Source organism: Cololabis saira, chromosome 10, assembly GCF_033807715.1.
Source record: "Cololabis saira isolate AMF1-May2022 chromosome 10, fColSai1.1, whole genome shotgun sequence".
NCBI classification, from domain to species: domain Eukaryota; kingdom Metazoa; phylum Chordata; class Actinopteri; order Beloniformes; family Belonidae; genus Cololabis; species Cololabis saira.
This window is the reverse complement of record NC_084596.1, coordinates 14,338,372-14,354,005: the sequence shown is the minus strand read 5'-3', so window position 1 is coordinate 14,354,005 and position 15,634 is coordinate 14,338,372. Positions and strand designations below refer to the sequence as shown.

The window sequence follows — 15,634 nt, the reverse complement described above, 5'->3', positions numbered from 1 at the left end:
CGCGAACAACGGACAAAAAAGGGATTATGTACATTCACTGAGTGAATATTATTAAAGGAAAATATACATTTGTTGCAAGAAATGTAATCAAAACGCATTTTTATGCAGAAACTAACTCAAAATATTGATTTATTCACTAAGAAATGTCCACCATGTTTTTTTTTTTGATTCAGTCCGCAAATGACGACGAAAAGCATTCTGGGAAATTTTCATAGCCCCTCACTTGGGACACCACTACCCTCACGGGAACGCGCAAAATTTAGGGGTAGTGAAGAAAACGAGGGCGAGGGGGTCAATTGGGACAGCCTTCATACTAATGTATTGTATCCTGACAGTATGTCTATGTCTTTCCTCTCTCTGTTCTTCATTCTCTCTTTCCTATCTCCCTTTTCCTGCTCTGCCCAACTAGCCTTTGGCAGGACCCAGGTCCTGCCCTAAAGGGAAGTTTTTCCTTGCCACTGTTTGGTTTAAGGTAATTCTCCCACCAAGGGAGTTTTTACCTGACATTGTTAATGTAATAATTGCATGGGGGTCATGTTCTGGCTCTGAAAGCACTTAGAGACAACTTGTATTGTAATAGAAAAAGAAGATAAAGAAAAAAAAATGCATGTACCTGTACAAAAGGCATTACTCCAGTTTTGCAAATGATGTTTCAGACAAAGAAGATTGGTTTGGTTTGGTGTTTGACAGCACTCTCCAGAGCCAACGCTGACCCCCTGATTTACAGACACAACTTTACACTTTAACTTGCAGCCATTTCAAATCAGCAGATTCTTCTATGCTTCAAATGTCACTAATAAAACAATGCAGGCAATACCATGAACTATTGCTCTCCAGGTGAGGAGTACGACATCATCCGTGCGTTCGCTACGTCATCACTCACACTCCAACTTGATTCAGCTTTTTTATTTCAAATTTCCATGCCATAAGTAAGAGTATTTTGAGCAAGCAACCTGTTCTGCATTGAGTCTAATAGCACACAAGGACACTCACTTGACCCGACAGAGGTGTTACAGTCAGATTTATTCAACCACGCATGTTTTAAACAAACACCTGTGCACATGTAGGGAAGACCTCGTCCTTACGGTCTCAGTCCTAAACCAAACTTCTACCTGAGATTCAGTTCAGTTCACCTATCCACGTGGTATTCACAGAACTATGAAGAGCAAACAAATCTAGACTAGTTAGTTTTCTGCGGCATTGGTGAGATGCTACAGTACAACACGTCGGACGGCGGGTCTCAGTGAGAGTTTTGGCAGGTGTACAAGCTACAATGTTTGCCCTACTCTTGTACAAAAAACATGTTAAAACTCATCACACTGGATTTCCTAGTCTTTTTCTTTGTCTTTTTAAACAAATCTTTACCAAAACTCCCTTCAAGTCTTTAGTATTGCTCCTGCTACATTGAAAATATAGAAAAATTACATCTGGATGTTGAGCAGTGGATGTGATTTATTTATAAAGAGCGTCGCTCCGGAGCGTTCATGGCTATGTTTCGATAGTCCTTAGTTGCTTGCTCTTTGTGTTTCCTTTCCTGTTTCGTGACCGGCTACTCGTCACCGATCGCAGGAGAAGGTACGAAGCAAAGAACAAGATGTCAGAGTTTCTCTTCAGCTAAAAAAAAGAAAAGTCTAGGATTCTGTAGAGGTGCTGGGCGTCACCAGGTCTTCCTCTCCCTGAGCTCCTTCCTCTGCCGCCGCCGCTGCGTCCGTGCCGGCTGCTTCCTGTTCCGCTGCCGCTGAAGAAGAGTGCGTGTCGGGGGCCTCGAAGGACTCGCCCCCCAGATCAGTCAGTTTGATGTAGCCCTTGCTGTTGGAGCGCTCCAGACGGGGGCAGCTGAAACGCCTGGCTCTGTCACCTTGACGACCCCCCGACACCGTGAGGCTGCAGCGGCGCGCCAGCCTCGGCTGATCCGTGAGGGAGTGGAGTGACATGTTTGACCCCATCGCCGTAGCAACAGGTACGTGGGGGAACAGCTGAGCCTGCAACACCTCCCGTTGATTAACTGTCTCTGTGCTTATGTCGTCCTGGCTCAGATGGGGAGGCGGGGAGCACATCATCACCGCTTCCCTCTGCTCGCCACCCATCTCGTCGGCCTGTCTGCTGCTCGTCTGTCCTTCCTCAGCGAGGTTTTCAGCAGCGGCCTCAGAAGCGGAAGCTCCTTCCTCCGAACGTCGCTCCGCCCCCGCTCCCCCAGACTCTTGCACTTCACAGTTGTTGAGTTTGATCACGGGGAGGGTGAAAGCGTTCACGGAGGAGGTGACGATGGAGGTGGTCTCCCACTGCCGCGGCTGCGGGGCCTGCTCGCTGCTATTGCTGTAGTCTTTGTAGATGCTGTAGACGGTGTCCGTGAAGGTCTGGACGTCTCTGGACCAGCTGCGCGGCCTGCTGGCCAACGAGGCGCGTCTGAATACTTCATCTGAGCTGGACTCCCCCTTCAAATGGAGTCCGGTGGAAGGCCAGGAGCTGCGGGTGAGCATCCCGCTGGCCGGGAACGATGCCGACGAGTCCTCGGCACTCCTGGACTGAGAATAGTTCACCAGGCCGTTCAGAGGCGAGTATTCCTTCGAGCGAATGCTGTGCAGATCTATGACCGTGGAGTAAATGTCTCTCAGGTTAATGATTTTAGTTTTCTTGTCTCGGTTTTCGTGGAGGACGGCATTGGCACAGATAAAGAGAAAAATGCCAATTCCCATCACCAGAGGTCCCAAGACCTTGAGATTGTCTGAGTACAGGTAGTTATCCAGGAAGTCACAGAGGAAGCCGCAGCGGGACGAGGGTTCGGAGACGCTGCTGTTGGACTGGCTGTGGTTGAACGCATTCGCTTGGCCAGAGGAAAGCTTATCCAGGGTCACGTTGGTGGACGCGGGTGGACTTTTGGAGTTCGTCCTGCTGCCGTGTGAAGCTCCCGTTCTCCGGCGTTCCTGGTACTCCTGCTGGCTCTGGCTGGGCCAGTAGCCCAGTACCGCCATGGTAATCCCCACCACGAGAACCGCCACGCCCACGGCGGCCACAAAACCAGCCGGAGAGCAGAGATTGAGCTTCCCCTTCACCACCACCACATCGTTCTTCTTTTTTTTCTTGGATTTCCGCTTCCGCTTGTTTTCCGCCCGGTTTTTGGATCGGAGGGAGTCCTGGCGCCGGTTCATGCGCAGCAGGCCCCCGGTGGCGATCATGGTGCCGACTGGACAGCAGGCTTTCCACTCAGTCTGTGAGAACACAAAACAGAGAGGAGGGTGTTCACAGGAGGCAAACTAGCAGATTCCCACAGTCACCCACAGTAAAACAGCTCCATTTTACATTTTTGGACACTGGGGAATTGTGTCATCTTATCATATCCGAGCCAAAACAAACCAGTATTACGCCCAACTCACCAAGCCACAATCTAACTAAGAACTTTTTCCTATCTAAACATCGAGTGTGTGCCAAGAATGTTAGATTTACTCAGGACTCACGAGGGGATTGAAACGGTCTGAGGCTATGTATTTGTATTTTCTGCATGTAATGCAAATATATCCCACATTAACGGCTAAATCACACATCCCTCACAGGCCCCGGGTTCACTCTAAGAAATACCGTGTTGTAACTGGATTAGTTGAAAATCCAATTGGTAATAAGCACTCTGCACCCTGAAACACAGTGTTAATCAAAATGATGAAGGTATTAAAGGAATAATACAACATTTTTGGGAATATCAATATCCTGTCAGTTCTATACAACTGTTATTTCTGTCACACAATTCTTGCAATGGAGACGTCTAAGGTTTTCTTAATGATAAACGCTTGAACTTTTGCATTGGAGTCCAATCTAATAAATCCCTAGATGTACACAGAGATACTGGGTGTAACAAATATAACTCAATCCTTCTCCATAGACGGTGAGCCTACAGGTGGAGCTCGGGGAACAAAAGGGATTTAAAAAGAACACCAGCTTGGTGGGTGAGAGCCTGGAAAAGAGCCTTGGCCCAAAAGCCTGTAAAGTTTAGACTCCATTTCTTAAAACAAACCCCCACTTGGCTCAGCTTAAGCAGTCAAGGGCATCATGTTCTTTGTTTGACAAAAAGAACTGTGACTAAAAGAAACAAAAATAACGTACAGTAATCGCATATTACAGTGCCAGTGTACACTGATTTTGCCACATGTAGTATGCACTAGCGTCTTCTGCCACTGGTGTCTACTTCTGGGAAAATATCCAATGTACAATAGATAACTACTTTGCATATTGTGTCTCATAAAGCAGTGCACTGCTACCATTTGGTGTGTACAGCTATGACCCAGTTTGCAATACACATTTCATACTGCATTGTTTGCACAGTACACAGTGTGCATTTTTGAAAACAGCCAGTGTCTTTCTTTTGTACTTAGGCACATTAAAGGTAGGGTACGCGATTCTACACAAGTTTTACAACAGAACACCTTTTATCTCATTTGGTGAAAATCCCCCCAACATCCAAAAAAAAGAAAAATCTCGGTGCACTGGAAACAGCATGCGAGGAGTGTACAGCAATCCCTTGCTATAACGCACTTCACCTTTCACCGTCTCACTGCTTCACGGATTTGCATTGTGCATCAGGTTCTGCATTCTGATTGGCTAAACAGTCTCCCCGCTTCTTCACTTCCTGTGTCAATAACGATGGTCGCTTAGCAACAATGCTGAAAATGGCCAATGAACTTCAACGAGAAGCTCAAGAACGGGACCCTTTGATGAATCGTTCATTACAGTTCTCAAATATAACCAAAGATCCTCTATACAGAACATAGCGCATTACCATTACTGCCAATGGTATGAAATGGTATACACTTCCTGTCTCCTAAGTGGGCGTGGTCGCCCCTCTGACCTCACTTCAGTACAGTACAACTTTCTTCCAGAAAGACTTAAATAATAAAAATAACAGTATTATTAGGCAAAGAAGCAAGTTTTATAGTTTTAAACTTCATTTTATCCGATGGGAAAACGATGAGAGCCAAATCTCGCGAGAGTACGTTGCTCAGACAGAGACAGGTCTCAAACAAAGTTCATTTTCTCCTAATCTGTCGGTCTGAAAATTGCCATTTTGGTGTCAGAATGTTCAGAAGGTTTGTGGCTTTTGAAAAATGGGTCCCATATTTACTTAGGTTACTATGGGGTGAGGGAATTGGTAATAATCTCTGTGCTCACGTTCACTTTTCCCATAGGACTCAATAGACTCAGGACCTGCTGTTAGTCTCCTAAAGGGGCGGGGCAGTCACGTGACACTGATACAGGAACTCGAACCTTAGTGGGCTGTCTCGTTTATTGAACGTCTCTGATATAACCAATGGTGGCATGTCAATCTTTTTCCCCAGAAGAAAAAAGAGCGACAACAACTACCCATAACTATTTTCTTTTCTCGAAAAAACACACCTGCATCAGGGGCTTTAGAAGAAAAAGACGCTACAGAGCGAGTCAGGATGCAGCGGCAGTCAAAAAAGCAGTGAAATACGCGCAAGTCACAATTTGTCCTACTGTACGTATTGTATTTTTTTTTCTTAATAATTTTTTATTTTCTCCCGTTCAAATCCAATTACTCGGGTTGCGGTGGGGCGGGGCTGATCTCCGCAATTTGAAGCCTTGTATAAAAAAAAACAAAGGTTGCTACTTTGTGGATTTCACCTATCACGGGGATTGGAACGTAACCCCCGTGAAAAACAAGGGATTACCGTAATCCCTAAAACCATAACAAACATTGCTCCAGACAATATTTCTTGGAGAGCAACAGTGTCAGGGTTTGACATTTCCCCCAGTCTGTGTTTTCAGTTCTGCTCCTCCTGTGTTCCATCTGCCCTGATTGTCCGCACCTGTGTCTCGTTATCCCCTTGGTATATCTGGTCTTGTCTTTCCCTGCTCCATGTCGGTCCGTACTGTTTCCTCCCTCCATGTGTCCTGTCAGGTTTTTGGTTTTTGCTCTCTTGTTTTTATTAATCCTGCTCTGCAGCGTTTTTGGTTCTTGTTTTTGATAAATAAATCCTGTTTTTTTGCAACTCCTGCCTCCTGCTCTCCTGCATTTGGGTCCTTAACAAACCACACCCGTGACAAACAGGAGGGAGAGGGAGGAGTTGGCTCGCCCTGTTTCACTGTTGATTTGTTCAAATAACAACAGATGTGACATCATCCACAAATTGCTTAGCCTACCTTTAAATGAACAACACAAGTTTTCTTAGGGCTTTAACGCTACTCACTTTGAATTATGTAAACTTTGGAGGCAGTAAGGCTACATGTTTTCACTGAAGTTGGTTCGACAGCTGATGGGCATTCAGATGAGGAGCTCAGCATTGTGACGACCCCAGCGATGTCAACATCCATTAACGTACACACCGTCATGTGTCAGTTTGGTACATGTCACTAAACTTCAGCGCAGTCCTGGGGGATGCTTCACAAATTCAACAGACTTACTTTTTCTGAAATGGAGACCAAACATGCTCTGTTCCTTACACACAGTGAGCTACAGCGGAAGTCGAGCGAGAGCCCTGTGAGAAGATGTCCCTCATTTGTTACCTGGCAACCCCTAAGCAAGTTTTAATCAACTTATCATTAGTTAATGATCAGTTTATTAAGAAACAATGCAGTGGCCACGGGAACTGCTTAGCAGGGATTGGTTGTTAAAGAAATATCTTAAAAATCACAGATATGTAACAGGCAATGATGATTGACAGAAAACAAACTGAGAGATCCTTTACTTAATTAATGCTTGACAGATAATTAGTTTGTGAATATCTGGGAATCAATGCAAATCACTTTATTCATGAGTGGTTTCTAATTAATCTGAGTAAGATGTAAACGACACAAGCTAGTAATCGCATGGCCATTAAACTCTTAAACATTACAAAATGTTCTCGTTTTATGGATTTGTGGATTAAATCATGTTCTAAAGTAGGTTACTCTTGATGATAAGAGGCACAAAATCTAGAAAAACGGGAAAAGCTCCAAGCTCAAAGCTCAAAGCTTAAACAATTCATCATGGTTACAAGGACTTGCAGTGATTTACAAGACATTATTCTGGGTGATTGATGATTTTGAAGGTTATGCAGATTGGTTTTTCTTTTTGACGAATATCTGAATCAATCACACTGACTGCTTTATTCATTAGTGGCTCCTGAACTCCAAACCCAGCGCTGAACAGAAAAGAGTTAACAAGTATACTTTCATGACTTGTAAACTTTTGTAATGAGTCATTACAAATGTTGATGTTCTTGTGAACTCCAAATACATGCACATACAGTTATAGTGAGATGTTATTAATATAATCCTTCACTAAATATTTATCTGGCAGGGCTCGGTCCGAATGATGAGCATGGGCGTGGCTTCCATGTGGTTTGATTGGCAGTCAAAAGCGTAGGCCACAACGTGCTGACCCTCGGCTTCCAAAACTCACATGGAGGGGTCATGCTCACAAGTGAGGGAAGGATGGAGATCAATAGCTGGATTTATGTTACATCCATAGTAGAATGGACTCTGTTGTAGGGAAGAGAGTTGAGCCAAAAGGCAAGACTCAGGTGAGGGTAGGCTCTATGTTTCTGCCTATGGAGTTGTGGGGAGTGATTAAGATAACGAAATTGTGAATAGCCGAAATGGCTTTCCTCGGCAGGATTGCTGGACTCTCCCTTAAGCCGAGGACACAGCAACCCGACGTCGCCCGCTGTCGGCCGACTGCTGTGTTGCCTCGCGTCGCCTGTGTCGGGCTCAAAAAGAAGCACTTGGACACACTGCAAAGACGACACCCAACGGCCAACTAGCACGTACGTTCTGCGCATGCGTGAGAGGTTATTCCCCTCCATACCAGCCGGCAGCGGTAGTCTGTATTCACTCAAAAACAAGGGAAAACCGGAAGCTCTGGGAAGCAGTAAACAAAACAAATAGGCTTCATATTCACACCACATTTCCACACCACTCTCTCTACCACAATGCGTAAGAATAAAGAATTGGCACTGGCGTTGTCAGCCCTCGCCTGGCCTTCAGCTTGTGGAAGAAGAAAAGAGGAGGCGGAGGCGAAAAATAAGAAGAAACCGCACTACATGGGAGCAGAGCCATCTGTGTGTGTCCTCTTATCCTTCGCCGTTTGTTTGTTTGCTTTCGTCACTTCCGTTTCTCTTCTCGTGCACTGATTCGCTACCTGAACAGCCAATCACAGAGTGAGCTGTTTGACCGACGGCCGACGCCGATTCGACATGTCGAATCGGCTGAAAAGCTGCAGACGGGCGGCCGACCTGTGGCGACGTGCGGGACACACTGAGGCCGACAGACGCGCACCGACGCTCATCGACGGCCCGGCGGCCGACAGTCGGCTTGGTGTGTTGGGCCTTTAGAGACAGGGTGAGAAGCTCGGGTACCGAGGAAGGACCCTGAGAGGAACTGCTGCTCCTCCACATCTTGAGGGGTTGACTGAGTTGGTTCGGGTTATTCTGCCGCCCGGGGAGTTGTTTCAGCCATCTCCAACTAGCAGAAGGCCCAGCGGCAGACCCAGAACAAGCTGCAGAGATGATATTTCTTGGTTGGCCTGGGATCACAGGAGCTGGAGGAAGTGGCTGGCCGGAACAAGGTCTGGGACTCTCTTCTAAAGCTGCTGCCACCTGACCTGAACCTGGAACAAGTTCACTTTAAAAGTAGGATTCAGTTGTTTACTTGAATGGAAACAAAAGGATTATTTTAAGAACATCTCCCTCGTGTATGTGTATCTATTTGGAGTTTACAAGAACATCAACATTTGTAAGTCATGGACGTATCCTTGTTAACTCGTTCCTGTTCAGCACTGGATTTCGAGTTCAGGAGCCACTAATAAAAAAAGCAGTCAGTGTGATTGATTCATATATGCGTCGAAAAGAAAAAACAATCTGCATTACCTTCAAAGTCATCAATCATCCAGTATGATGTCACTGCAAGTCCATATAATCATAAAGAACTGTTTAAGCTTTAAGCCTCACCCATATTTCTAGATTGTGTGCCTCTTATCATCAAGATTAACCTATTTTTCTTTCTCATCATTTGTTATTTACAGAGACAACGGTAATAATTTCTGTTCTCAGTTAACAGCTAGAAAGCAGCATATGTTGCCTCAAACTCTGATTGTACTTTACTGTATTAATGTTGCGGTGGGAGTGCAGATGAGCTTTGCCAAGGACAGTCTGGACCTCCTTTTTTCTTCTTTCCTCTGAGCACATGGTGCTCATTTCTTCCAAAAACGATCTGGAATAATGATTTATCTGACCGTGATACACGCTTCCTCTCAGGTGCCTCCAGAGACGCTACCCCTGGAAAAGGTTCACATAATGCTCCTTTTGTGTCGGTAGAGTTTTGTGTACCATGTTTGGATACAGCCCAATGTTATGGAGTATGACAAAAGGTTTACCACAGCAATCGCCTGCTCATGCGGTTTATATTGATGAATAGAAGAGAGAATAGAAAGAGAAATATACGAATCCCTTCCAGTATTTCTTTGAGGAACATTTTCCTTCAGCATTTCAATGATTTTGTCACATTTGTTGTCAGAGTGGAGATTCTCTACACCCATCTTCGCTCCTCAGAGACGCAGTCTTTCATGAATACAGCTTTTGTACCCATTTATCATTACATTCACCTGTTGACATCATCTCTTTGAAGTAACATCATCATGTTTTCTTCTACTTACAAGCACAAAATTGCCCTCATATCCTATCTTTTAATGTGTTATAGCCATGAAATGCAAATGTTAATGCAAATTAGCATATGAAATTGAACTGAGGAGAGTGTCTTATCAACCAATTTTCATTTGTCTTAAAAACTGTAATATGATTAAATCTCTAAGAGGAATAAAACAGTAACAATGATAGTGATCACAAGGTTAAAATGATAATGAAATGAATTAATTATGGCATATAAAAATGGGGGGAGGGAGGTTTACTGGCTATTTATTGCCCAGTGGGCTGCTCTCAGCTTTATCCAGCCCTGTATCGGAGATTATTCAACAGATAGAATTTGCTTTTGCACTAAACCCCCTGAAAGCACATTAGTGCACGGAATAACAGAGAAAAATACCCATGTTGTAGGGAGAGAACAAGAGTGCCATTTATCTTGTTGCATCCTGGTGTTTCATCAACACATGAAAACGTAATATGTCCAGACAAGAAGCCAGCAGGCATGTTGTCTCCACCTCGCTCTGGCTTCCTTTCTCTTCCTGACTCTGTTCTCCCTCCGATTTACTCTACCAACCGTCCCCTTTCCTGATTTTCACCCAAATCCATCAACCAGCACAGATATGCTTCAAGATGACAGCGTCATTCACATTCAGCACATTACACAGGAAAACAGCAACCATGAACCACTCAACAACACACCATAACAGCTTTAGTTAGATTTCATTTTTGCATTTCATTTTTTTCTTTGCTTTTTATGATTATTCATTTCAGACTAGACGATGCTGTTAAAACTGTGGAACAAGGAAGAAGCACAACCGTCCTGAATGGTTTTAGAGGCAGGGCCACAGGGGGATTGGCTCCACCTTAAAGGAACATTTTGGAAACAATCCTGTGTCCATTATTTGATGGAAACTTTCAAAAAGGTCCAAAACAACATGAATTGAAGTAGTTTTGAGTGAGAACCAAGTATGTATTTGCAGCAAAATAGCAATTAGCGTTTGGCCTTAGAGCAATACCCGAGTCAAAATAAACTGCTATTTTAAACCTCTGACAAGACAAAAACATTATCATTCCACTTACAGTAAGTGATGCTGTGGCTAGCATCCCTACAGACAACCTGAAGTCATTTTACCTTTATAAGTGTACATAAAAGGCTGAACAAGGACTTCGTCTCCTTTGGGTCACTACCACCTTGTTATAAATCTGCTGAGGTCGACTACCAGTGTTAAGCAAACTGCTGTCACTCTCCAAAAGAATGAATGGCCTCAAAACAAAAACTGATGTTGTTTTATTCATTAACAATGGTTACAACTCCTTATTATCTAAAAATACACTGAGGATTCTGGACTGAGCTGTTCCACACTCAAACAGCTGGTGGCATTTATGAAATAAAAGAGCCCGAGGGCACAAAAGCTTACAGAAGAAGAATGATGCGGCAAAAGGAAGAGTGGAGACTGACCAGCCTCTATCCCAAACAATGACGGCCAAGGTGACGTGGAGTTAGTTGGTAAGTCACAAATCCCCATGGTGCCTTTCATTTATTTACCCAGCTCAAGTCTGACAAACATTTAATTCACTTTATACCATTTATACTCAGAACTCTGAACTCTAAATTGGAAGTTTCAACTGGATCCAAGTAGTATAGTTCCAACCTGAAGTTGGAGTTCTAAGTGGGAAAGTTAGACAAACCTGAACTACCCCACACTCCGAATCTAATATCTCCGCTACCTGAATCAACAGAGAAAAACATTCAGCAAACTTCACTGTTTACGCCAGGTTTTTATTATTTTATTTACATAGTAATTTACTTTGTGTCAGTGGAATTTATTTTATACTGCATGTGCTATACTTGATACAACTTTGTTTTAACTGAGTTTTGCTTGCAATGGCAACAGCAGCAATGACTAGTTTGACATTTGGAAAGACTCACTGTCTGATGCTGTGTTTGTGACAATATTCCCATTTCTGATTTCTGACTTAAAAAGAAAAGCACCATATGAAACAGCCGCTATCTATTACTAAACAATTACCTATTATTTTGTCTATGCACAGTATAAATACATTTAAAAGGGCTATGGAGTTTTATTATCAAAGATTTAGATTTTAATTACATAGAATGTTTGAACAAGATGCGACTTGCTGCTGGTTAAATGTATACACACCTTATCTGAAAAGGGATTGTGTGCAAGGATGATGTACAGATACTAACCCCCGTACTTAGAACATCCAAGATTCTCCATTAGAGCATGATTACAAACAGCTGCAGATGATTTACAGCCACACGACGTTAAGATCTCTGTCTCCCACCTTGATTGTGCTGTTGCTGGATGTTTAATTTGACTAATTTCACTTAACTGTGCTTGACGTATGCTTTTGTTTCACAATTAACTTCTTTCACAATTCTATTTTCAAAGCGGGAACTCGTGGAGGGGTTTTAAGCTCTCAAAAACAATCACGACGAAGGCCCAGAAATCTCTTTATGATTGAAGTTATGACACGCATTTCCACATAAAAGTGGATAATAACATGGAGTTCTGCACCTGAGCTTCTGCAAACACCACACTGGTGCTCAGGTACTCAGGTAGGCTACTCAGGTGCTGTTTATAGCAACTTTCTTTATATATATCACGTCCAATAAGCACTCAAAAGCCTCCTGGGCGAGAGCAAGTGGACCTGTGTTGTGCCAAAAAGTGATCGCCTGCCAGGATTTGATTTCTTCTGATTTCTGGCCGTGGGAGCGCGCACAGCAGCCCGTTGAGCGATAGCGCTAAAACATCAGATTTTCAGATAATGAAGCTCAAGAATGAGATCAAGTCATATTTAGACAGAAACAACTTTTCATTAACTGTATTTGGCCTTCAATCCATTTTTGGCAGGGGAAAATGCCTATTTTGTGTTGTAATGGTCCTTTAAAAGAGTTAAAAGCAACCCTGTGAGCTGTAGTGTTTGTATTATGAAGCTCAAGAATGAGATCAAATCATATTTAGGTAGAAACAACCTTTCATTAACTGTAGACCCATTTTCAGGGGAGAAATCAGATTCTGGCAGGCAATCACTTTTTGGCACGACACCGGTACTCAGGTACTCAGGTACTCAGGTACTCAGGTGCTGTTTATAGCAACTTTCTTTATATATCACGTCCAATAAGCACTCAAAAGCCTCCTGGGCGAGAGCAAGTGGACCTGCACTAGAGCTGACAAAGGCTGATTTATGGTTCCGCGTTAAACCAACGCAGAGCCTACGGTGTAGGGTGCGCGTCGCTGCGTTCCCTACGCCGTAGGCTCTGCGTCGATTTAACGCGAAACCATAATTTGGGCTTAAGGCGTGGGCAGAGCTGTGTGTGTGGAGGGAGCGGGGCATCATCGCAGCGTGGAGGAGGTGGGTGTGGACTGTGGTGCTGTCTCTGTCCGCGGTGCTGAAGCAGGAAGCCGCCGCGTCCCTCGCTCCGTCTTCCTGGACAGAGGATGGGGGGGAGCTCTGATAAAGCCTGAATTATGGTTCTGCGTTAAATCGACGCCGTAGGGTACGCGGCGACGCGCAACCCTACGGCGTAGCCTCTGCGTTAGTGTAACGCGGGACCATAAATCAGCCTTTAACGCTCAGCTCGTCCGAGCTGCGGGGGCGCACATTTTTTTTTTTTTTTTTTTTTTTTTTTTTTTTTTGCGCAGTGTTGCATGAGTAATCGTCTGTTGACATTACGGCGCATCTGTTTCCCTTCTGCTGGAAAATCCCGCGAAGAAAAAAAAAAACACAAGCCGCCGCGGAGCTGGAGGTGTCCCTGAAAATGTCCAGAGCCATGCACGGCGACGGCTGAAAGACTAACAGTTTTATTTTATTATTTTTGGAGGGGTGGGGGGGCGGCTGACAAGGTGAAGACACATGACAAACACATCCATTCCTCCCACGGCCTGATGAAGCCCATGCTTCCATAACTACTACTGCAACTCGGGGCTGTGCGCTATAGTATGGCCCCTCTGTCTAAATCATTCACTAAATATGTCCTTTCCCCCCCGAGTTTCTTAGAAATAAGTATCCAACGGCAATGACGGCTACAAAAAAGTTGGCCAGGATGAAAAGATCCACGTTTATATGTTATACATGCACGACAATAACCAGGAAAAACCATTACACGGAAAAAGTAAATTGATTCCAACGCGAAGGGCTTCAAGTCCAACGCCCTCCTGACACAAAAACTCGATATATTCCGTATGAAAATAATATTATCAAACTAAAATGTCGCGCAAATCGAAGGACTTCCGAAATAGGTTCCACCTGGAAACAATGTTAATATCTGGCCGTAAAAAGCGGGCGCCCTGGTGATCAGCTGGAGGTAAAAGCGCAGGAACTGCTGGCAAAAACAGCGAGATGCAAAAGGAGGAAAGAGATTAAATCACGAAACAGCGCGTTTTTTTTTCTTACCAATGACTGTGTCTTGACAATCGAGCATCTTCAAAGGCGCGCTCCTGCTCAGATGTGCACGGCGGTGTGCGCCACTCTGGTGCCGAGGATGGAAGAGTGGTTTCCAGATGAACGCGGATTCACAATAGAGCCGGCAGGGGCGGGCCGACCGCATCTCTACGGCTGCTGATTATTGGGCAACGTGGGGGGGAAAAAAGAGAGGAACATTAAAATGAATGCTTCGTGTTCCAAATATATGTATTTTTTAAACCAGATACCTACCTAAATGCAGGGGCGAAAATCCCGGGGGGGAGAGGGGGGACAAGTCCCCCCCATTAGTAAAGCTGTCCCCCCCTAGAATAATTTGAGACAGAATTAATAATTTTGGAACAATGCAGTAGTATTTAGTAGTGATGCACCAAAATGAAAATTTGTGGCCGAAACCGAAATCGAAAATAATAATAAACAGTACAATCTCATTACACTTAAAACAAGAGTCATCATCAGAAAAATAACTTGTTATTTGACAATTTTCACCTGTTTCAAGTAAATTTTCACTTGAAATAATTAGAAAAATCTGCCAGTGCAACAAGATTTATCTTATAAGCAAAACAATCTTGTTCCACTGGCAGATTTTTCTACTTATTTTACGTGAAAATCTACTTGAAACAGGTGAAAATTGTTGTTTTTTCCAGTGATTAGTCTTGTTTTAAGTGTAATGAGATTTTTTTTAACTAAAAATGAGACATTTTAACTAGAAATAAGACAAATATTCTTGTTAAGATTTTGGGTTTTTGCAGTGTATTATGTCAGATGTGCTGTATTATTGCCACCTTCCGCCTAATACCATTGTTTTGTATTACTTTTACCTTACCTTAAGAAACGTCTTCTGCCTGTTTGCGAGATAGAGTTGAAAATGTCAAAATATTGTATTAAAGGAAGGCTAAAACTTTTATTCCTTGTCCCCCCCTGGATTTATTCTCTAAAATGTTACTGTTTATTGTCCCCCCCAACTATGAAACGGGATTTTCGCCCCTGCCTAAATGCAAGAGTCTACTATGCTCAATGAGCTTCTTTTGCCAACCTAAAAGGTTTTATATAACATCTTGCTGGGATTATTTGTTTTTAAACAAAAATGCAAGGCCAGGGTTTTTTTTTTTACATATGTACATTTCTAATGAATATGGAGAAAAAAAAGCCCAGTGCAATGCATGAATAAATAAACACTTACGGTTCTGCATTCCTAACTGCAAGGTCAGAGAAAGGCATATTAATATACCTCAGATTTATAATTTCTTACATAACATTCATCCTCATCCATTACTTTTCCTCCTGGGCTACATTGCTGTAATTGCTTGCATGGTAGCCCCAAATCCCTGCATGGATGAGAAACTAGAGACAGTAGCAGCAGTTTTTACACTGGACCGGAGAGATCACAAAGCTCAGTGCTGATGCTCCAGAGTTTGCTGGGAATTTATGAGCCAGAAATGTGTTTTGTTTATAGAATACATTAATGGAAAGAACAGAGAAACTCAAGCCTGCATGGCGCAGTCAGAGTCAAAGTACTTGGAAAATAATCCAAGATGTTTTAAAGGGCTGTCTTTAATCCT

The 15,634-nt window shown here is 43.6% G+C and overlaps 1 protein-coding gene across 1 annotated transcript; it reads right to left on the bottom strand.

Annotated features, from left to right (window-relative positions):
• Positions 1–902: 902 nt before the first annotated feature.
• On the bottom strand, positions 903–14,153 carry LOC133451871 (transmembrane protein 200C). The gene is made up of 2 exons (XM_061731020.1): positions 14,046–14,153; positions 903–3,209 (listed from the first exon to the last, which is right to left on the bottom strand). Exon 2 carries the CDS (start codon positions 3,174–3,176, stop codon positions 1,632–1,634), a length of 1,545 nt encoding a protein of 514 aa, XP_061587004.1. The 5' UTR covers positions 3,177–3,209; positions 14,046–14,153; the 3' UTR covers positions 903–1,631.
• Between the last annotated feature and the right edge of the window lie 1,481 nt (positions 14,154–15,634).

Bases quoted from the DNA above. Each gene is read 5' to 3' on its own strand.
- LOC133451871 (XM_061731020.1), bottom strand. From the start codon at position 3,176: ATGATCGCCACCGGGGGCCTGCTGCGCATGAACCGGCGCCAGGACTCC.